This window comes from Lampris incognitus, chromosome 2 (assembly GCF_029633865.1).
Source record: "Lampris incognitus isolate fLamInc1 chromosome 2, fLamInc1.hap2, whole genome shotgun sequence".
Classification (NCBI taxonomy): Eukaryota; Metazoa; Chordata; class Actinopteri; order Lampriformes; family Lampridae; genus Lampris; species Lampris incognitus.
In genome coordinates, this window is record NC_079212.1 from 18,054,462 (window position 1) to 18,078,943 (window position 24,482).

The window sequence follows — 24,482 nt, forward strand, 5'->3', positions numbered from 1 at the left end:
AATTTGTTGACTACCCATGTCAGAAAATGGGCAGAAACAAAGAAATCCTTATTTTTTTATGGCAATACCTATGGAAAACAAACCAGACATTACCATTGCAAAAAAGTACCAAAAGCCTTACATTAAAAGGCATAATTTTGTTAGTGAAAATAAAACATCAGGTAACTTTACACTGATAAATGTAATGAATAAGCTGAAATGAAAAAGCTGCAGGTAGCATATCATGATGCATTCAGAATCTTGCTCAAGCTCCCAAGGACAAGTGCAGTCATATTTTTGTGGCTAGTAATGTTCCCACTTTTAATGGTGTGTTGAAGAATTTTATGTATAAATTGATATGTCGATTAATTGACTCCAAAAATGTAATTATAACGCTCTTAACTGAGCCTACACAAAGTGACACAAGGTATTCCTCTTGTTTCATGGAAACACAGGAACAAATGTCTGCATATAGGTTTTAATCATTGTGGACTTGTGAACTGCTATTAGCTACATTTTTGTGCTGTTGTCCTGTCTTGTATTTTTCTTTTTAATGTGGACCTACCTATGTGTCTGAATAAAGTAAAATTTGATTGCTTGATTGAATGTATGAAATGTAAAAGTGCAAATCAACCACTAATCAGTCAGTGGTCCCTTAATATACCCAGATGGATGTCTGGCTCAAGTAAATAGACATTTCTATTAACTGATTAAATTCTCCTAAACCCTTTTTCTTAAATATGTACCTGGATACTTGTTTTTTAAAGATTCTCATTTATTTTCAAATTGATTAATGTAAAACCATACACAAGTAAAATAATATTAGGTAGACATACTGTAGGATTATAATTATACATAGAGATTGAACATCTCAGTTTGATATTAGACTGTCACTGTAGGTGTAGCATTTTACCAAAGCCAAAAATAGGAAGTTATCTTGATCAAGAAAAAAAAAGGACAGCATCTCCGCCACAGCACAAAACTCAACAATAAAAGAAAATTTCTATGTAACCTGTATCTGCCACAGTTGTTAAGTATGTGAACATTGCATTGTCCAAAGTTTATGGCATTCTGACAGTATATGAACCAATTCAGAAGTCCTTCTGAAGATCTGCAAGGAAAATAACAAAAATTATCAATTTTGTCATTTCACTTTTTCCTCTTTTCACCATGTTATTTCTCATCAAAACATACCACTCTTTCTTAGAAGTTCTCCTTTCCGTGACTGAGCCATTCCTTCCAGAAACTGATCAAAGTATTTCACGTACTTTGCCATGCTAGTTCGTTTGTAATCTGTGGAGAAAAGTGAGCACCGAGTTTGTCTTGATGCATGCTCAATAATCCAGGTAAGAAAATCAGAGAAAGTTGAATCAGTTCATCTGGATACAACATTTATTGACAGAACCGTTTCATCACTCATCTAAGTGACCTCTTCAGTATGACTCAGACTGAAGAGGTCACTTAGATGAGTGATGAAATATTTCTGTCAATAAACATATCCAGATGAACTGATTCAGATTTCTTTGATGAGCACTGAGCTCTCACTTTCACAGGCCACTATAATTTACAGAGGAAAACTTCATTTATTTTTCTCCCTTTTCTCCCAAATTGTACCTGGCCAATCACCCCACTGAGCCGTCCCGGTCACTGCTCCCCCCCTTTGCTGATCCGGGGAGGGCTGCAGACTACCACGTCTCCTCCGATACATGTGGAGTCACCAGCCACTTCTTTTCACCTGACAGTGAGTAGTTTCGCCAGGGGGATGTAGCGGGCGGGAGGATCACGCTATTCCCCCCAGCTCTCCCTCCCCCCTGAACAGGTGCCCCGACTGACCAGAGGAGGCGCTACTAGAGCGACCAGAACACACACCCACAACCGGCTGCCCACCCGCAGACACGGCCAATTGTGTCTGTAGGGACGTCTGACAAAGCCGGAGGTAACACAGGGATTAGAACTGGCGATCCGTGTTGGTAGGCGACAGAATAGGCTGTTATGCTACCCGGAGGCCCCCAGAGGAAAACTTCATAATAAATTGTATGTTCTTTTTTGCAGTACAAAAAAAAAGAGGAATGTAAAGGCGATTGATTCTGCTTCCTTTTGGATACCTCTAATCTTTCGTCTCTCTGCCACATCCTTCTCATTTTCGTTCTCCTTGGTATCCTCATTCTCTTCCTCTTCTTCACCCTGCCTTGGCCGATCCAATTCTGCACAGATCTGACTAGCGAGAGAGAGAGCGACATAGTGTCATTTTAATCATCAAATGTGTTGTGCAACAGAGAATATTCAGACTTAATTATTACTAACCTGATTGTGGGCACATCGAAAGGATCAAACTTGTCCAATTCCATTAAGTTAATGGGAACTGAAATGCGCCCTGAAGAAAAATAACCATAAAAAGGGTTTGGCTTGCTGTTGGTTATAGATATCAGTGATATCAACTTCATGACATATAATACATTTTCACCTGTTTTGGGATGAACACTAAAGGGGCTCTTCAGTAAATGGTTCACCCCTTTACTGACGTTTATGTCAAGACGTGGGTAACAGTACTGCAACATTATTTCTTGCTCAAAGTAGTGACCTTTCTTGGCCGTAGTCTGGAATAAGAAAGACAATTCTCCTGTTGATGCAAAATGTTCTTGACGTTCTGTAAAGTGTAACCAAAACAATTGTCATTCTGTGATCAAATCAGAATTACTGACCCGTTTGTTTTCAGCCAGGACCCTGAGTCGTTTCCAGCGCTTTTCAGGGTTTTTCTCAATCTGAAAATCCTGCAGCAGATCCCTTCTAACATGTGAAGACTGAGTTAAGGTCAGGACCAGTCAACTGCAAATGTTTCTATACATATTAACAATTCAAACTTTGGGTGTCCGAGTAGCGTAGCAGTCTATTCCGTTGCCTACCAACACGGGGATCGCCGGTTCAAATCCCCGTGTTACCTCTGGCTTGGTCAGGCGTCCATACAGACACAATTGGCCGTGTCTGCGGATGGGAAGCCGGATGTAGGTATGTGTCCTGGTCGCTGCACTAGTGCCTCCTCTGGTCGGCCGAGACACCTCCAACGCGCTATGTCCCCCTGGCGAAACTCCTCAGTCAGGTGAAAAGAAGCAGCTGGCGACTCCACGTGTATCAGAGGAGACATGCGGCAGTTTGCAGCCCTCCCCAGATTGGCAGAAGGGGTGGAGCAGGGATTGGGATGGCTCGGAAGAGTGGGGTACTTGGACGGATACAATTGGGGAGAAAAAAGGGGAAAATACAAAAAAAACAATCGCCCCCAACAAAAATAGAAATAATGCAATCTATGCAAAAGACTTTTACTCTGATACAAGATTCATATTATCACAGTGTCTACTACTACTACTTTCAGTTGCTCCCATTAGGGGTCGCCACAGTGGATCATCCGTTTCTATTTCTTCCTGTCTTCTGCATCTTCCTGTCACACCAGCCACCTGCATGTCCTCTCTCACCACATCCATAAACCTCCTCTTTTTCCTTCCTCTTTTCCTCTTCCCTGGCAGCTCCATATTCAGCATCCTTCTCCCCATATACCCAGCATCTTTCCTCCACACATGTCCAAGCCATCTCAATCTTGCCTCTCTTGCTTTGTCTCCAAACTGTCCAACCTGAGCTGTCCCTCTAATATACTCGTTCCTAATCCTGTCCTTCTTCGTCACTCCCAATGCAAATCTTAGCATCTTCAACTCTGCTCTGCCTCCTGTCTTTTCGTCATTGCCACTGTCTCCAAACCATATAACATAGCTGGTCTCACAGCCATCTTGTAAACCTTCCCTTTAACTCTTGCTGGTACCCTTCTGTTGAAAATCACTCCTGACACTTCTCCACCCTGCCTACACTCTCTTCTTCACCTCTCTTCTGCACTCCCTGTTACTTTGGACAGTTGACCCCAAGTATTTAAACTCATATGCCTTCGTCACCTCTACTCCTAGCATCCTCACCATTCCACTGTCCTCCTTCTCATTCACGCACAGGTATTCCGTCTTGCATACTATCGCAGTGTACAGAGGTAAAACATTTTTTTAATTTTTTTTCAGTATTGTTTAGCTCCATTATGTCATTATGCCATTATGCCCGCACCGAGACCTGGCCATCACCATTGACAATACCGTGGTGACGCCAATTCGGACTGGGAGGAATCTGGGTGTGATCCTGGATGACCAACTGTCGTGTGCTGAAAATGTTGCATCGGTTGCTCGCTACTGCAGATTTCTCCTCTATAACATCAGGAGGATTCGCCCATTCCTCACCGACGAGATGGCACAGGTGCTCATCCAGGCGCTGGTCATCTCCCGGCTGGACTACGGCAACTCCCTCCTTGCTGGCACCCCGGTGTCGGCCATTAGACGTCTGGAGCTTGTTCAGAAAGCTGCAGCTCGTCTGGTGTTCAACCGCCCTAAGTTCTTCCACACAACTCCCCTTCTCATGTCCCTACACTGGCTCCCAGTAGCTGCTCGCATCCAGTTTAAGACTCTGGTGCTAGCCTACAGGGCAGTGAAAGGAACAGCTCCTTCCTATCTCCAAGCCATGGTCAAGCCCTACCCCCCCGCCCGACCATTTTGCTCTGTTGTCTCAGGACGCCTGGGTGCCCCATCGCTCAGAGGCCCTCGTTGCCGATCAACCTGGTCATGGCTCTTTTCTGTCCTGGCCCCACAGTGGTGGAATGAACTCCCCACTGATGTCAGGACAGCGGAGTCGCTGCCCATCTTTCGGCGCAGGTTGAAAACTCACCTCTTAAAGAACTACTATCCTGTTACTTGTTCTTAGCACTTATTGTATTCACTCATTTAAAAAAAAAAATCTCATTCTTGCACTTTTACTTTAGCACTGGTTTTGCTCTTAGATGCTTGTTTAGATGCACTTATGACCTCTGATGACTAGTAGTTCTCCTGATTTCCTACGTTAAATGCACGTATTGTAAGTCGCTTTGGATAAAAGCGCTGGCTAAATGACTGTACTGTAATGTAACGTAATGTCACTGTGTGTGTTCTTGACTGAGACAAATTTAACGCAATAAAAAAGGATATCCTCAGGAACAAGTGCCAGCACTTTGTCTATAGATTCCTTGTTACCCAGTATGTCCTGTTCCTGTACTGCATATTGAGGAAAGTATCGCTCCACCACTGCCAGAGACTCTCTGCGGTATTGCAAAAAAAAATAAAAAAAATATATATATATATATTAGAGAACACCTTCAAAATTTAGGTTTGTGGACAAAGGTCTGTTAAGAGAGAATCATATCTTACTGGATGAAAGGGTGAATTGGATCAGTGAGTACAACCTTTCGCACAGTCTCTTCCCCACCCTATAAAAACAGAGACAAGTGAAATGTTCAGTCACAAAAATGCATACAGAATTAAAAAAAATTATTCTAAACGTTTAGATGTATTTCCCCATAGAGATTGAACAAAGTTATATATATATATATATATATATAGTATATATAGTATATATATATATATGTATATACACTACCGTTCAAAAGTTTGGGATCACCCAAACAATTTTGAGTTTTCCATGAAAAGTCACACTTATTCACCACCATATGTTGTGAAATGAATAGAAAATAGAGTCAAGACATTGACAAGGTTAGAAATAATGATTTGTATTTGAAATAAGATTTTTTTTACATCAAACTTCGCTTTCGTCAAAGAATCCTCCATTTGCAGCAATTACAGCATTGCAGACCTTTGGCATTCTAGCTGTTAATTTGTTGAGGTAATCTGGAGAAATTGCACCCCACGCTTCCAGAAGCAGCTCCCACAAGTTGGATTGGTTGGATGGGCACTTCTTGCGTACCATACGGTCAAGCTGCTCCCACAACAGCTCAATGGGGTTCAGATCTGGTGGCTGCGCTGGCCACTCCATTACCGATAGAATACCAGCTGCCTGCTTCTGCTCTAAATAGTTCTTGCACAATTTGGAGGTGTGTTTAGGGTCATTGTCCTGTTGTAGGATGAAATTGGCTCCAATCAAGCGCTGTCCACTGGGTATGGCATGGCGTTGCAAAATGGAGTGATAGCCTTCCTTATTCAGAATCCCTTTTACCCTGTACAAATCTCCCACCTTACCAGCACCAAAGCAACCCCAGACCATCACATTACCTCCACCATGCTTAACAGATGGCGTCAGGCATTCTTCCAGCATCTTTTCATTTGTTCTGTGTCTCACAAACGTTCTTCTTTGTGATCCAAACACCTCAAACTTGGATTCATCCGTCCACAACACTTTTTTCCAGTCTTCCTCTGTCCAATGTCTGTGTTCTTTTGCCCATCTTAATCTTTTTCTTTTATTGGTCAGTCTCAGATATGGCTTTTTCTTTGCCACTCTGCCCTGAAGCCCAGAATCCCGCAGCCGCCTCTTCACTGTAGATGTTGACACTGGTGTTTTGCGGGTACTATTTAATGAAGATGCCAGTTGGGGACCTGTGAGGCGTCTGTTTCTCAAACTAGAGACTCTAATGTACTTATCTTCTTGCTCAGTTGTGCAACGCGGCCTCCCACTTCTTTTTCTACTCTGGTTAGAGCCTGTTTGTGCTGTCCTCTGAAGGGAGTAGTACACACCGGTGTAGGAAATCTTCAATTTCTTAGCAATTTCTCGCATGGAATAGCCTTCATTTCTAAGAACAAGAATAGACTGTCGAGTTTCAGATGAAAGTTCTCTTTTTCTGGCCATTTTGAGCGTTTAATTGACCCCACAAATGTGATGCTCCAGAAACTCAATCTGCTCAAAGGAAGGTCAGTTTTGTAGCTTCTGTAACGAGCTAAACTGTTTTCAGATGTGTGAACATGATTGCACAAGGGTTTTCTAATCATCAATTAGCCTTCTGAGCCAATGAGCAAACACATTGTACCATTAGAACACTGGAGTGATAGTTGCTTGAAATGGGCCTCTATACACCTATGTAGATATTGCACCAAAAACCAGACATTTGCAGCTAGAATAGTCATTTACCACATTAGCAATGTATAGAGTGTATTTCTTTAAAGTTAAGACTAGTTTAAAGTTATCTTCATTGAACAGCACAGTGCTTTTCCTTCAAAAATATGGACATTTCAATGTGATCCCAAACTTTTGAACGGTAGTGTATGTATGTATAAAAAATGTATAAAAAAGCTGTGAATAGTAAGAATTTTTGTCTGGTCAGTTGGGACATAAATCAATTACAGCACATGCATTTGTCATGATACAAATCCAAATGATACAAAAATCCAAATGATACATGATATTTCATGATACAAATGTCTAAACAATAACAATTTCTAAACTTCAACAACCCTCAAAATTGATAGTGGATTGGGATCAAAAGCAAACCTGGGTCTCAGAAAGAAAATTAACGCCACTTCCCACATCAACCAAAAGCTCAAAGAAACTAAAAAGGAGCTGAAACGTTTAGTTCGTTTTGTCTGAATGTAATAGGCATGGCGTTCATGTCCAGTACCACCTATATTACACACTATCCTGGTAAAGGTAGAAAAAAAGAGCATCTATTTGTACAAAGATTCTACACTTCAGCAAAAAAAAAAAAAAAAAAAAATCTGTAGTTTTGCATACTCCCCATGGTTCAACTATTCTTCAACAAGAGATAAATAGTAAATACTGCAGAAATATTACCTTCACCAGGCTGAGGTACTCTGCCACAGCAGAGCGGGCTGCAGCAGAGAGCTTCCTGGCAGCATCATCACATACCCAGCAATGCACCCCTCTTCTTCCAGAATACACCCATAGGAGGTGTTGGAAACCAAAGTCCTCTGAAATATAGAAATCATAAAAATCATCATTGTCATTTCACTCCTTATACAGGATGGACACCACACACAGGTGGATGCTTATCTTCTACTACTACTACTTTCGGCTGCTCCCGTTAGGGGTTACCACAGCAGATCATCCATTTCATGTCATCTACATCTTCCTCGGTCATGCCAGCCACCTGCATGTCCTCCCTCACCACATCCATAAACCTCCTCTTTGGCCTTCCTCTTTTCCTCTTCCCTGGCAGCTCCATATTCAGCATACTTCTCCCCATATACCCAGCATCTCTCCTCCGCACACGTCCAAACCATCTCAATCTTGCCTCTTTCTTTGTCTCCAAACCGTCCAACCTGAGCTGTCCCTCTAATATACTCGTTCATAATCTTGTCCTTCTTCATCACTCCCAACGAAAATCTTAGCCATCTTCAATTCTGCCTCCTGTCTTTTCATCAGTGCCACCGTCTCCAAACCATACAACATAGCTGGTCTCACTACCATCTTGTAAACCTTCCCTTTAACTCTTGCTGGTACCCTTCTGTTGCAAATCACGCTTGATGCTTCTCCACCCACTCCACCTTGCCTGCACTCCCTTCTTCACCTCTCTTCTGTACTCCCCATTACTTTTAACAGCTGACCCCAAGTATTTAAATTCATACACCTTCGTCATCTCTACGCCTTGCATCCTCACCTATCCGCTGTCCTCCCTCTCCTTTACGCATATGTATTCCGTCTTGCTCCTACTGACTTTTATTCCTCTTTTCTCCTGTGCATACCTCCACCTCTCCTCAACCGGCACCCTACTCTTGCTACAGATCACATCATCATCTGCGAACACCATAGTCCAGAGTTTCCTGCCTGATTTCATCCATCAACCTGTCCATACTGGGCTATACAAATAAAATTGATTTGACTTCAACATTGCAAACAAGAAAGGGCTCAGAGCCAGGTTTGGCTTGATGAACCCATCCATCATTCTAACCATACACCTCACCACTGTCACACTGCCCTCATACACATCCTGCACCACTCTTACATATTTCTCTGCCACTCCCCGACTTCCTCATACAATACCAAACCTCCACTCCCAGCACCCTGTCATATGCTTCCTCTAAAGCCACAAACTAACTCCTTCTGACCTTCTCTATCAACATTCTCAAAGCAATCATTGCAACTTTAATGTTCTTTCGTGGCATGAATCCATACTGCTGCTCGCTAATCATCAGCTCTCCTCTTAACCTAGCTTCCACTACTCTTTCCTATATCTTCATGCTGCGGCTGATCAACTTTAAACTTCTGTAGTTACTACAGCTCTGCACATCAATCACCCTTATTCTTGAAAAGGACAGGCAGATACTTATCACTGAATCAAAATTATGGTGCACTCTGTACTCACCTCGAAGAGCTCGATCGAGGATAAGGATAGCCACCGTCATCAGTGTCCAGCACTTGGAGCAAATATTTGCAGCACTGAAATTAAATTATGGTATGTCTTTGCCGTTATCTATTTGGTGTAAAAGGTTTAGGTTTGGATTATAAAAATGTAAAAGTGTAAATCAGTCTGTCAGCATGCAAATTTAAAAGCTGGTCAACATATTGTAGCGATCGGGGGGAGACGGTCACTGGACTGATGGCTATGCGCTGGGGAAGTGCAAGGGATTCTGGGACGTTCGTGTTCAAATCATTGTTTATTAATGTTGTGTTTATGTTCTGATTATTGTTGTTCGGGTTGTTGGACTCGGACTAGGTAGACAACCATTTTAACGACTGACTGACTGTAGGACTGTGATTAAGACTTGTATGTTTGGTAATGACCTTGTCATGGGAAGCCATTGTTCGGCAACCACTGGGGAGGGGCAAAATAAAGGAGCGCTCCTGGGGTCGTGCTGTGTATGGGACAGAGGAGCTGCCATTCTAACTGAATTCTTCCCTCTTCTTTCCCGTCAGTTCCGTTCAGTTCTGAAGAAGTGTTAAGATTAAACAGCGCTCTTGGGGTCGTGCGGTGTATGGGACACGAGAGTTGCGATAAAGGGATCTCTATCTCTCATTCTTCGAGGCCAGCTCGCCACAATATGTTAAATAATACAGTTACCTGCAGCAGCTTCTGACATCGTCATAATCAGTCATGTCAATATCAAAAACCAGTTCTTTCTCAAGAGCCTGGAAGGTTCCAGATTTTACAGTGTTGTGCTGATTGGGCTGTGGATGACAACAATGACAAAGCAATGAGAAACTGTGCTGTAAGAGAGAGGGAAAAATTACAGACGACATCATCTTTTATTGACACTTCTTTTTAAACAATACAAAAGAAGCAATATCTCCTACTGTATAGTCAGTTTGGACGTTTTGTCGGCATAAACAGTAACCACGGAAGAACAGAGTAATGCACAAATAGAAACGAGCAGTCTTACCCTATGACTGTATACTGCACCGATGTCAATCTTGTATGGATTCATTTTTTGCATTTCCTTTTCCAGCTCATTCTGTGTGTTGAACGACTGGTAGCGAACGTAGATGTCATCTTTTAAAGTGAAGGAGAACTCTCGATTCTGGAAGTAGTTCTTTTGCACTGAAGATACAAAAGAAAGAAAAAAAGTTACCAGCTATTCTGCTGATGGTTATTTGACTGTCAAAGGTAGAGAATCCAACGTTGGCTACCACAAACCAAACAAGATAGTACAAGGAGCACAACTAATCAAATCACAAACATTTTTAAGTACATTCCATGGATTAAAACGCAATGTGCTCCACATGGAGTGAAAGTACTTGGATAAAAACAATTAATACACAATACCTAAGGCTTAGCAATAGACAAAGAAAAAAAGGGACAAGATGCCAGTGAAATAAATATATGTGAGGTCCAGTTGTCGAAATTTGATGTTTGCTGTCTAGTCTAACGCTAGTTTTGTCGGTTCTGGCTAGCTAGAAACCCACCTCCTCCGTAGTTCAACCATCGATAATATTGAGAGAATGGGAACAGTCGTCGGTAATAAAGCGGTAATAGATCTGGCAGAGAGGCCGGGTCATAATCTGAGGACAGCATTTCTGCAGAAATGTTACTATTTAAACAGTGTTTCTACTCTGGTTGACAAGGGGGGTTCTTTCTCGGCGCCTAGAACGCGCGCAAAAATCATGACAGACGGTTGAGCCAATAAAATACGGACGTGATAATGACGTATTAACGTCGCCTAAAAACATAAACACATCCGCTCAAAGAGTGAACGCTTGGACCGGATTTTTTTCTAAATGGTTTTAATGTTATATATTAAGGAACCATTAAATAGAAATACACATGGGCTGATTAACGGAAATATTTTTGCTGTATCCTGAAATTTCGATTTCGTGAAACCTCATATTAGGACTTTGACGGAAGTAGGGGAAAACGGAAGTTACCGCAGAGAAGAGGACAGTGGGATATGTAGTTGAGTAGCCCTGTTAGAGCACACATGATAAAACGTTTTACCCATCCGTCTTATGTTTTATAAATGTGATAATACTCTTTCATTTCAACATTTAATTCTATATGGTCCACTTAAAATTGATGATGATAAATGAGTCTCAACCTAGAACTGTGCTGGCTGTTGTAATGTTACTGCATATGCAATTACAAGTAAAACTGCACTCTCTTTCTTATACCTTTAGAGGGCAATGCAGCTTCACTCTTTGTTCCTTTCGAGGTCTCAGTGTTTTGTTTTTGTTTGTTTGCTTTTTGTTTGTTTTTTCCGTGATCAACGATTTATTGATGTCTATCGTTATGGACCCAGGAGACTGAACAGTAAAGTTTTCTAAAATATAGAATGGCCTATGAGACATAATAAAATACAAGTCAAAGTTTCCATTATCATGAATACAAATAAAAAGTTTTAGGTTGCAGTTCAATAAGGTAGGGAGGCCTTGTGTCACTATTCTGTAAGCAGGTGATATAAATATTTAACATGAATTTATTTTATTATGTTTTTATGTCTGCCTATACCTCGCTGGTGGATGGCAGTACTACGCCTAAGAATAAAATGCATGTAGTCTCTGCCATTTTTAAGTCTTACCAATGCAGTATTGCGCTCAGAAGAAAGTGAATTCCCTCAACCAACCATGGCCATAATTAAAGAAGACAATGCAGCTTTGTTGTTGTTTTTTTCAGACATCTTATTTCTCCGCTGGATTGAATTGCTGTTACTGGCTAACGATTAAGGCCTGAATTAGAGAGAAGAGGACAAGTAAAGCAAAATTATGTTCTGTGCTCCTTTCTGCTTTGCTACAAGTCAACAAGAGTCCTTGTCAGCTTTTGGGATTGCACTTTTGTTGAGTAACTACCACCCCCATTACAATAGCCTACCGATCAGAACATGGCTGTGAGAGCACTGAATCCCAATCGCAATGCAACTTTGATGCATGCTCACTCACATTAACTGTGTGTCCTAATGCACTGAAGACCAGGTTTGTGTCATTTAATTGTTCTTGAGTATTTCTCTGTATACCCCCCCCCCCACACACACACACGCCACAAACTCTAAATGTCAGTGTGGCAGGTTAAGTAAGGTGAGGATTGGTAAATCTAGGTCAAACAGTTATATGGAGGAACTTGTTGACCAGCATCATGGGTCAAAGAAAAAACTTAACAACAGGAGTCATCATCACTGCATGTTAGGAATACCAGAGTGCCTCCATATCGGAGTACTGTCACCCTCCATCCGGAATACATTGGTGAAACATCATTGGTGAAACGTCACATAAATCTCTACAGTTATGTGTTACTGTAGTGATTTAAGATTGAATACATGTCCAAATAAGGCACAGTTGTAGATAATATAGATTACTTTTGCTAATATTGTTGCTGTCGCTTCCACTTGTACCTTTACCACAATCACCACCACTACTACTACTACTACTACTACTACTGCTACTAGTACTACTACAACTACTACTACTACTACTACTATTTCTAATATTAAAACTATTACTAGGACTTGTGGTAATTAAAATAAATAAACAAATGAATGATTGTCGGAACGGTGACACAGTGGTTAGCGCAGTTGCCTCACAGCATGAAGGTCCTGGTATGAACCCCAGGGTTGTGCAACCTTGGGGGTCATCCCGGGTCGTCCTCTGTGTGGAGTTTGCATGTTCTCCCCACACAGCCACACCGATTTAACCCACACACCCACACCGATTTAACCCACACACCCACACCGATTCACCTGACCTACATGTCTTTGGACTGTAGGTCAGGTGAATCGGCCATACTAAATTGTCCCTAGGTGTGTGTGTGTGTGTGTGTGTTTGTGTCGCCCCTGTGATGGCCTGGCGGCCTGTCCAGGGTGTCTCCCCGCCTGCCACCCAATGACTGCTGGGATAGACTCCAGCATCCCCGCGACCCCGATTGGGATAAGCGGCTTGGATAATGGATGGATGGAAACAAATGAATGAAAAATATTTAAAGGTGGTGTTAAAACATTTATTGACACAAAAAGAAAGAAAGGAAGAGTATAACTGCTCAGCAAAACCATATAACAGTATAACTTCGATAAAGGAACAATCATAAGAACACAGAATAGCATAAAAGTGAAGTATAATCATATATATTCTATATTTGAGAATCAGAATGCAACCATCAAAGACCTCCATCCTTCCATCCATCCATCCATTATCTATAATCCAATTCAGGGGAATAAAGACAACACTAAAGAAAAAGAAAGATTATCTGGGAAATGATCAATAATAATGAAAAAAAAATCTCAAGGAGACTGAAAAGTGAAGGTGATGCACACTGTTCAGACAACATAATCAGACTTAATCCCTTGAGGACGCAGAAACCCAACAACGGAACAGGAAAGTGATATATCAAGTATGTGTGTGTGTGTGTGTGCGTGTGTGTGTGTGTGCGCGCGCTTGTGTGCACGTGTGCTCGCTCAGGTGATAGTGGCTGCATAAGTGAATGTGCCTGTGGGACATACTTAATGTACATAATATTTAAAATGAGACAGAGTAATGTGGGACATGAGGACAGTGTCTGCCTTTTCCTTTTATCAGGAAGTGATGATTTCCATTTCAAAGCAACACACAACACATCCATAGCATCAAAGAGTGGCAGCGGAGTGGTTCTTCTGTTACATTCTACACAATTTAGCATGCTCCAGTTCCCCCCCAAATAGCTGACTTTGTAGAATTCTCTGTTGTACTTCAAAATTATAAATCCACTTTCGTCTATTGGCTGTTGGCAGGCAGCCTACTGGACCTATGTGTGCAACAGTCAGCACATGCTGTATATGGTGGCACTCATGTGTTAAACATAAAAACATATGTATTTCTAAAAATCAATTTCACATAGCAGATACAGCGTGCATCCCCCGGGGCAGGATATCACACCTGCACGTTATGCACAGATATATGCGCTGATATTAAACACTAACAACATGCATTCCTCTAAATTCAAAGTAATACTTTAATTTCAAGGAATTCTTGAACATTTTGTCCCATTGAGGTCTTTTCGTAGGTTGTATCAGTTTCAGCACAACATAATTCATATTTCATGAAATGACACGAGGAGACAGAAGCGGCCATGCAGGTCACGGTGCCACAGGCAATGAAATTTTCCAATTTAATAGGTAGGTCACTTGATTTCTCGGTTACAAGCTCACTAAAATACTAACTTAGAGGCATATTTCTGAAATGTTATTACACCAATTATTTACTGGGTGCGTTGGAGGTACACCGATAGGATCGGGCAGTGGAGAGCCAATCTGTCCACTGTTTCTATTGAAATTTGAGATGTTGACTACTCCATTATTTCACATTGGAGCCAATGGAGAATGTGTCACAGCATGTACCTCTGAAGGCCTTGAGAGGCTAGAACAGAACATCTGGTAGCAGTAATTACTTGGGGTTAGCGGACTAAAACAAGTTATTGGCAGTTTGTGCTCATCAGAGAAACCAGAAATGAACAAAGAACTATATACTGAAATAAATGAATAAATAAAAGCAAAACTACATATCTCGGCAATTGACATGCGACCACACTGTCCAGTGTGTCTCCCTGCTGTTCACTCAATCCATGGACTCCAGTCCCCCGCCACCCTGACTGGTACAATGATAATGATTGGAGAAAATATATAAAAATAAGTATAAAAATACATATGCTGAAACAAATGGATAAATAAATGCGAAAATGATAATAAAAATATTACAAAATAAAGCATTATATTTGGGTGTTTCTGTCTTGTGATGTTTTGGGTTGTACAAATATTCTGTCTATATGTTTTTTTTATTTGTTAAAGACGACCTCTTTAATGTAAAATCCTGTAAACACGCTTTTTTTTAAATTTAAGAATTTTAATGAATTTTGATTCACGCGCTTCGTAAACTATCCACAATAATTTACGCTTCTATCGGTCTGTTTTTGAACGTATTTTCAAATTGTGCTTCTTGTTTCTCTTTACACTCCCACATTTATTTAGTTTGTACTTTGACCACTTTATCTATTATTTTGGCACTCGTAGCCTCCACAAAACAAAACGGCATCTCACAAGAACGATGCTGACTATCGATTTTTATTTGCGTGTGTGTGTCTGCGTGTCCCTTCTGGCTCTGGTGTTGTTAATAGATTTAAGCCATTTTCGTCTTTATTCTGGGTGAAAGTACCCGTGAGGATGCAGCGCTGTAGCCGCGTGCGCTTATCGTTGATTGGTCGGCGCGCAACATTATAAAGTCCCGCAGTCGTTGCCTCACAGGACAGTCTGCACGTCGCCGTCCGCGCAGACGCACAGAGACACTCACGGTATTTGAGGATAAAGTTTTTTTTTCTTCCCTTTTTCATTCAGATTCACTTTGTTTACAGCGCTCCTCTTTTATCTAGCTCCGCCATGAAGGAAAGAAGATTTGCCCAGCCTTTCGTTGCGAGGTGTAAGCTGGTGCTGGTCGGGGACGTCCAATGCGGTAAAACAGCGATGTTACAAGTCTTTACCAAGGACTGCTACCCGGAGGTACGCGGTGACACGCAGACATACTATACAGACCACATACAACACCTCTAGACTGGTACATGTATATTATAAATCGGCGATGCTATTTACAACTTTTGATTTTCGAGCTGGAAAAAAAAAACAGTCGCCAAGTAGCCTGTTGGAAATTGTCTAAGAATTTGTTCATTTCAGGGTCAAGCAGCTTTCTGTAACCTGTCTTAGTATAATGTCAATCTGCCTGAATTGGTGCTTGTGATTTAGAGTAATTAGAATCCTCCTCATCCTTGTGAACGTTTCCTTGTCCGTATCCAGACGTATGTCCCCACAGTATTTGAAAACTACACATCATGTCTGGAGCTGGAGGACCAGCGTGTGGAGCTCAGCCTCTGGGACACGTCAGGTGAGGCGATCCCCTCCTGTTCACCTCTACACAATTCAAAAGAAATGTGGATGTTGCGGTGTCGATTCATTTGCCTGATCTTGGCTAAAGAGGTGCTTCCCATTTGAAATTGGCGACCGAGGTTTGTGTTCAAGTAGTGAATTAAAATGTCAGTTCCAATAACAGAGTGATTCTTTACCCTCCTTCTTGAGGACACTTGTTTCCACAACCGGTACATTAAATTTTACCTTCATATGCATTTACACACACACACACACACACACACACCTATATATATATATATATATATATAGAGAGAGAGAGAGAGAGAGAGAGAGAGAGAGAGAGAGAGAGAGAGAGAGAGAGAGAGAGAGAGAGAGAGAGAGAGAGAGAGAGAGAGAGAGAGAGAGAGAGAGAGAGAGAGAGGTACATATGCCCTGTGATGGTCTGATGGTCTGGCGGCCTGTCCAGGGTGTCTCCTGCCTGCCGCCCAATGACTGTGTGTGTGTGTGTGTGTGTGTGTGTGTGTGTGTGTGTGTGTGTGTGTGTGTGTGTAAACGCTCATGAGTACACAGGTACAACTGCATAGACTACTACAAGCATGATATACAGCAGGACTTACATGCACAGATAGAGACCAAGACTTTCAGTGTGGTATTTGGTGGAGGGGGTGAAATTCCTGCCAAGGCGGGCTTTTCTCTAGACTGTGGACCTATACCTATGACCAGATGGGAGTAAGTGAAGAATGGGTTGAGGGGGTGTCTGGGGTTATGTGCTATAGTGAGTCCATTGTATGTGATGGCAAATAATAATTTGTGAACTGTGCTACAAAACTTCTGCGTACCTCCCTTCTTCCTGCCAAACAGTATAATATATGTAAAGAGACGGTAGACAGCTGCAAATGAGGGGTTTCCTAGTCTATTGTCTTACTGTTTTCTTTACCTTGAGAGATTGTAGGTGTTGTTGCCGTGTGTTTTGCTCAGAGATCACTATCTGTCGGTCCTTCTCAGCGCTCTTCTGCAGCCGTTCACCAACCTGAGCATTGATGAGACAGCTGTGTGTTCTTTCGGCCAAGGTGGCATAAAAATAAATGGCACACTTGGGTAAAAGATGATGGAGATGGACTCTGTCAATCATTTTAATGTTCTACTTACAGCAGGTTGGGTGGATAAATTTTAATAATATTTTCCTGTATACATATTTTTTTATTTTCCCACAGACAGCTCTGGAAGAAATATTAGATTTCCATTCATATCAGTGTGGAGGGCAAGGTGGCATAGTCAGCAAGGGAGACCATCCCTCAACTCTGAAGCCTGGATTTAAGCTCCTGCTGAAGTGTCCTTGAGCAAGATGTTGACTCTTAATTCTGAAATTTGACCTGTCTTTGTAGGGAGATGAGAGCATTAGCATTATGCATTGTCATTGCAGTGCTCTTAGGAAGTCATGGTAATTGATATATTGTCGGGGGGGGGGGGCTATAACAAGTATTGCAGGGTGAGCTGTATAGTATAGTGCAACCATTCTCTACAAAGGTGTTTGAAAAAAATCCCTGAAAAAAGAATATGTTTCTCAAACAATTTCCCCCAGCACTTGTAGATTACAGAGCTTTATCTCTATGGGACTATCCATGGAGGTTTTTATTCTAATTCACTGTGATTCTCATATCACAACTAACTGATATATTAATGTTTTAAGGTAACTATCATGATGGGTGGAATCATTTAAATGACTAACTGACATATAGTTATGAAACCGTAGTACATCCGGAAAAAAAAAGAAAGACAACAACAAACAAAAATAGCATAAAAAAGGCAAGTAGGGTCAGCATCCCTCATAACAGCACTGGCAAGAGGAAATTGAGCAGTGCCATTTGGCCTGCATGGGCATAGCTTCACAGGGAAGGGGTTACCTTGGACAGTGTGTGTGTGTGTGTGTGTGTGTGTGTGTGTGTGTGTGTGTGTGTGTGTGTGTGTGTGTGTGTGTGTGTGTGTGTGTGTGTGTGGGTGTGTGTGTGTGTGTGGCTTACAGTAGCTGGGAACAGAAGGCACAATTTAGGGCTGGGCTATCAAGCAAAAGGCATGGGCCCCCTCATCGCCTTATGGTTTCCACTGCTAGAAGACATATTATGTAACTGAAAACCACTCCTGAACTGGTGTTGATGTGTCTCTTTATCTGAACAGATTTGAATCTTTGCTGGACCATCATTCTCTCCAGAGAAAACATTGCATAAGATCTATTTACATTTTCACCGCCAAACACACAAAATATGCTAGCATCACCTCTCTCATCAATCTTTTCTCTGTCATTCTCTTTGTCATTCTCCTCACAGCTCTTGTCTCTTTTCCTTTGCCAAAGGTTTCTTAGAATTGCTCAGGTGTTGCAATGCAATGACAAGATGCAGTGCCTATTGCACATCGGTCTTATGTGTGTTGATGTATCAAATAGTCACAGGCCTTCCCTCCATCTCATGATAATGTAAAACTCAGGAGATTATTTTAGCTTTTACTCTCCATCTTTGATCAAGAAATGGCCGGCCTTATCCGTCTCTACGTGTAAGAGGATTAGCCCATATCAGCCCACCTCCCTCTAGGTCTCTTTCACTCCTTGATAGCGAGGGTAACCTCTTTGGATCAATATTTTATTGGTCAACTAACCCATATGGTGTGTTGTGTGTGTGTGTGTGTGTGTGTGTGTGTGTGTGTGTGTGTGTGTGTGTGTGTGTGTGAGAGAGAGAGAGACAGTGATTGTGTTTGCATTTTTATGTTTTTGGATATGCGCTTGTGCTTTTGTGTGTGTCAAGGCAGGGGGTAGGACATGTGTGGGAGGTGTTAGTTTCTAGAAGTTGTGTCCATCCTCTCTGCCTCCGAGCCCTCCCTCGTTCCAAAGCCTTACATCAGCCTGGACAGTTCTGTGCCAATGTGGGCACTGTCTTCTATTCGGCAAATAGATCACGGCTATATGGCATAAGTATGGATGTGAGATATGGAAAAGAAGATGCTGTATGCATGTAATGTATGCTTTTCAGAATTGAGAGCATGTACGTACAGTCATAGCATCAAAAACCTACCAAAACAGCATAAGGCATACGCCAAGCAGAGGGCATGAGACAAAAACAACCCCCAAGGCAAAGTGGAGGGTAGGAAGAGAAAATAATCTCTGTGTATATAGAGAAGACAACAGAGTATTACAGAATACCCTATTATACATGCCGGTTATTGTTACATTCGAAAAAGGGTGCAGCTCTTCTCCATCACACTGTATTATATTGACATGTTGTTTTTGTTTTTTTTGAGATACTTTATTGATCACTGTAGGGAAATTACACTCTTCATTTAACCCATCCTAGCTTTGTAGCTAGGAGCAGTGGGCAGCCGCCATGCAGCACCCGGGGACCAACTGCAGTTCGTCTTGCCATGCCTTGGTAAGGGGCACAGACAGGAGTATTAACACTAACATGCATGTCTTTTTGATGGTGGGGGAAACTGGAGCACCCGGAGAAAACACACCGCAGACACGGGGAGAACAGGCAAACTCCACACAGAGGATGGCCTGGGATGACCCCCAAGGTTGGATACCCCTGGGTTCGAACCCAGGACCTTCTTGCTGTGAGAAGATCCTGGGTTGCCCCGTATGTTCATGTAGATATATGTTACCTATCTATCTATAGCGCAGTTTTTCATAAAAATAAATTTTGTCCATTTCCTCCATCCATACCTTAACTGAAATGTCTCCTTTGGTTTTCCAGTGTTAGTGATACAACTAGTGATAAGTGCTGTTTTACTCCACGAGATCTGGAGGACATTTTAAACTGCATTAATTTGGTCTCTATACCAGTGATGAGTTCATCACTGTTTTTATAAAAGTGAGACCCGTGGCCCTGACATTTTCCATCACAGAGCATGAATAAAGCATCTGTAAGAAAGTGCCTCTGGTTTTATCACACCTCCAGCACAAATCAGTTTCTCAGCCCTAATTTTGCCATTTTACACAGATTTCAATAGCCATATTAGTCGTAATTGTATAATTTATCACATGTGTCTGCATTTCTAACGTTGTAATTTTGATTAAAAAAAAGTAATTTTTCCTCTGTTGCATCCTTTCCTGATATTATTGCATTGTGGAAAAGTGAGTTTCTGCTTCAGATTCAGTCCCCAGAGGATACGAGTAGGAAATTAAATCTTAGTGTCTTGTGCGTGGTGAGTGATTAGCTGGCTGAAAACCCCCCAGAACAAAACCAAACCAAACAAAACATAATAGAATGGTGATATCCTGTCAGAGCACTGGAGCCTTCCTGTAACGAGACCTTTACATAGTTGCGTAATTTTATCAAAACATAAGCACAATATGCTTCCTTCTCAGCATTTAACAAATATTAATTTACCGTCTTATCATCTGGTATGTGACACCATAATGGGAGGAGCATGCTTGATACAGATAGTGAGTCAGTACAATGTAATTCAGGATTATCAAACTCTAATGAGGGCATCATGTCATGACTGGTGTGTTAGTAATGGAAAAATTAGAAGATAGTTCTTGGTGGGTGTCCTGGTAGCATAGCAGCCTACCAACACTGGGATCGCCGGTTTGAATCCCCGTGTTACCTCCGGCTTGGTCGAGCATCCCTACAGACACAACTGGCCGTATCTGCGGGTGGGAAGCTGGATGGGGGTATGTGTCCTGGTCACTGCATGAGCGCCTCCTCTGGTCGGTCGGGGCACCTGTTCGGGGGGGAGAGGGAACTGCGGGAATAGCGTGATCCTCCCACATGCTACGTCCCCCTGGTGAAACTCCTCACTGTTAGGTGAAAAGAAGCAGCTGGCGACTCCACATGTATCTGAGGAGCCATGTGGTAGTCTGCAGCCCTCCATGGATCAGCACAGGGGGTGAAGCAACAACTGGGACAGCTCAGAAGTGTGGGGTAGTTGAACGGGTACAATTGGGGAGAAAAGAGTGGGGGGGGGTAGTTCTTGGCCATTGTGTGTGGTCCCAATATCTTGCAGTATCTGTTTTGGGAGAACTTGTAACTTAATTGCAGTCTTGCCAACTACTTCTATCAGTTTCATCTTGATGCTTGACTCCAGCTCTAGTTAATGCCTCACACTTGACAAGAATGTTTTCTGAATTTTGAAATGTATATTTAATCAAAATGTGAACTAAATGTCAAATCCCCTGTGTTTGAAGGGCACTTTTCAAGGAAATACCTATTCTTGATACCAACACCTGAAAAAAAAAAACAATTATTGACTCTCATTGTGGTTAATTTTTTTTTGCCACCCAATATGGGCAATGTTATTAAACCAAACAACCTGGATTAACTAGGCTGTGTTCTGTTCTGTTCTGTTCTGTTCTGTTCTGTTCTGTTCTGTTCTGTTCTGTACTGCGCTGTACACTAACACTAACTGAAAAATCATTAAAAAAAAAGTCTCTCATGATGCAGAAATCTGTGTCCTTCTCTGGATTTCATGGTTTTTCAGTTTTTCCACCCCCAGCAAAATGTTGCTGTAAGCACACAAACAAATGCACTGGTGTGATACATATAGAGAGGTATGATGTGCCTTGACTCGATGTGTTGATTTGATTTACTGGGTAAAATTTTCTCCGTGGGAAGGCTTGGGGCTTATTGAAATGATTTCTCTCCTTTTGCCTGGGTGAGAGTAGGTATGTGTGTTTGCGTACTGTGTGCATGTGAGGATGATTATGATATGGAGTCATGATAGTGTGACAGTGCTAGATTCACACACTACCTCCGTTGAATGTTGCTGCAGTTCCCAGTTTTGACGGGGTGATATTTGGGTATTTGTTGACCTGAGTGAGGGGAAAATACTTGCAGTGATCATTCTTAAAGCTTATTAAAGGGCTACTGTACTTCAGATGTCCCCATCCCCAACAAGTTTAACATTAAGTAGGTTCAGATTCTGTACTTCTTTCTGACCCAGAAAACCAAAATTGCAGCCTTCGCCATCATACGCTGTACCTGTCACAACATACTCTTCAACTACCAGAACTGACAGATCCTAAGCTCCGCCCTTTTCCTCCCAATGCTATGGTGGCTAGCAGCGGTTGCTAGCCACCATAATAGCCTCAGCCAACTCTCCTGAGCACTGTGTGCCCAACTTGTACATATCAATCAGGACATAGTAGATCCAAAGTTGTGACAAGTTGTGCTTGGGGAACACGTAAAAGTGACAGTATTCTGATCAAGTGGATAGGGATTTTTTTTTTTACTCATCTCCAAAAATGAAAACAAATTGCAGGACTATGCTAGGTTTCTAATAGTGGAGGCTACAGCAGGGCCAAACTACCTCTGGCAGCAGACAAGGTATAGGCTGTTACTCTAAAACAGAAATTAACTTTTCAGTACCAAATTAACAATAGGTAATAATCAAACTTGACTGGCAACATAAGAGCAATATAGATTGGTGATGCAGATATATTTAGCCTCAACTGACAACTAAAGGGGCTTTCCCCTTACATTGCTAGTGGAATGATGTAGCCTCAGTTTTTCTCATAGCTTTGTTGTCGGTAATGATTCGATCTTGTATTCTGACATTTTGTGAGTGTCCTTCATTGGCACGGAGGCCTTGCTGTTTACTTCTTGCAGAAAGGTTTAGAAATGATCAAACACAACTTGTGGTAGCCAGCTAAGTGGTATGTATAGCTATATTGGACAATAATGAAATGATCAAGATAGCGACAATAACTAAGGTTTAGTAGAGACTTAGATCAGGATCAATTGTGTCTCTTAACCTAATTTTTCCTTTTCATGTTCTTGCATAATTAATTGAACTTGTGGTGTTAAACACCCTTATCACTCTGCATGTCCCTCTGTAGGTTCGCCGTACTATGATAACGTGAGGCCCCTCTGCTACAGTGACACAGACACAGTGCTCTTGTGCTTTGACATCAGCCGGCCAGATACTGTGGACAGCTCTCTGAAGAAGGTACAAACTGCATTGTAAACATTAGGGGGTGGCGGTCACTGTAGAAGATCGTCGTGTTGACTCTACAGTAATCATGTTGTTCTCCTCCTCCTCTCTAGTCTCTTTTTTCTTGCTTATCTTAAACATTGTTATCACTAACTATTAATCCCATCATCTACCTTGTCTTTTCAAGAAAAAGTACACTTTCGGGTGTTCGGGTAGCGTGGTGGTGTATTCTGTTGCCTACCAACACGGGGATCACCTGTTCGAATCCCCGTGTTACCTCCGGCTTGGTTGGGCATCCCTACAGACACAATTGGCCGTGTCTGCCGGTGGGAAGCTGTAGTGGGTATGTGTCCTGGTCGCTGCACTAGCACCTCCTCTGGTCGATCAGGGTGCCTGTTCTGGGGAGAGAGGGAACTGGGGGGAATAGCGTGATCCTCCCACTCACTACGGACCCCTGGCGAAACACCTTACTACTGCCAGGTGAAAAGAAGTGGCTGGCGACTCCACGTATATCGGAGGAGGCATGTGGTAGTCCGCAGCCCTCCCTGGATCAGCAAGGCGGGTGGAGCAATGACTGGGACAGCTTGGAAGAGTGGGATAATTGGATGGGTACAATTCGGGGGGTAAAAAAAGGGGGGGTACACTTTCTACCAGTGTGGTGATAGTCCTGTATCTTTTACCCCTGTAGTGGAAGGCAGAGATCCTGGATTTCTGCCCCAGCAGACAGATCCTGCTGATAGGCTGCAAGACAGACCTGCGCACAGACGTATGCACGCTTATGGAGCTTTCCAACCTTAAGCTGACTCCTATCTCCAATGAGCAGGTTTGTTGAGTGAAGCTTTTTTTTCTTCTCTCTTTTCGGGGTCTCTGTCTTGATTTATATGTATGATACATGGTTACATTTTTTTTTTTACAAACATCCATTGTTCCTCACTGAAGGGCACATCCTTGGCCAAACAGCTCGGAGCAGCAGCTTACCTTGAGTGCTCTGCCTTCACCTCTGAGAAGAGCATCCACAGCATGTTCCGCACTGCGGTCTTAGCCTCCATGAACAAGTTCCACCCAGCCACCAAACCAAGCCCCGTCCGACGCCTCTCCAAGAGACTCTTCCATCTGCCCAGCAAGACAGACCTCCTTTCCTCCACCTTCAGCAAGGACAAGGCCAAGACCTGCTCCATCATGTGAACAATGATGATGTTGCAATGTGCGAAGGACTGCGGGATACAGGGAACTTTTGCTGGTTCAGCAGTGGGGTGCAGGAAAAAGGAAGGTGCAAAACTATCTCTCCTTTATAATATCGTCCCCACTCCACTGACACCCATTTAAAAAAAAAAAAAAGACTACCACACTCCATGTTCTCAACTATGTCACTGACCTTTCGGAGTAGATCTGCAGACATCATTTTGACTCAGAAACATGGAGCATAAAACATTGAATTTTAAATATATTATATGTAAATGGAATTAAGATTTGGATTCA

General features: G+C 42.2%; 2 protein-coding genes across 2 annotated transcripts; one reads left to right on the forward strand and one right to left on the reverse strand.

Moving 5' to 3' along the window:
* Positions 1 to 750: 750 nt before the first annotated feature.
* prim1 (DNA primase subunit 1) lies at positions 751 to 10,845 on the reverse strand. The gene is made up of 13 exons (XM_056274690.1): positions 10,678 to 10,845; positions 10,155 to 10,312; positions 9,836 to 9,942; positions 9,140 to 9,213; positions 7,609 to 7,745; positions 5,241 to 5,299; positions 5,020 to 5,131; positions 2,682 to 2,771; positions 2,444 to 2,576; positions 2,284 to 2,353; positions 2,085 to 2,197; positions 1,174 to 1,272; positions 751 to 1,090 (listed from the first exon to the last, which is right to left on the reverse strand). Exons 1-13 carry the CDS (start codon positions 10,784 to 10,786, stop codon positions 1,071 to 1,073), a joined length of 1,281 nt encoding a protein of 426 aa, XP_056130665.1. The 5' UTR covers positions 10,787 to 10,845; the 3' UTR covers positions 751 to 1,070.
* A 4,754-nt stretch (positions 10,846 to 15,599) lies between these two features.
* Positions 15,600 to 24,188, forward strand: LOC130107847 (rho-related GTP-binding protein Rho6-like). The gene is made up of 5 exons (XM_056274625.1): positions 15,600 to 15,719; positions 16,011 to 16,098; positions 22,909 to 23,018; positions 23,692 to 23,826; positions 23,943 to 24,188. Exons 1-5 carry the CDS (start codon positions 15,600 to 15,602, stop codon positions 24,186 to 24,188), a joined length of 699 nt encoding a protein of 232 aa, XP_056130600.1.
* The last annotated feature ends 294 nt before the right edge of the window (positions 24,189 to 24,482 follow it).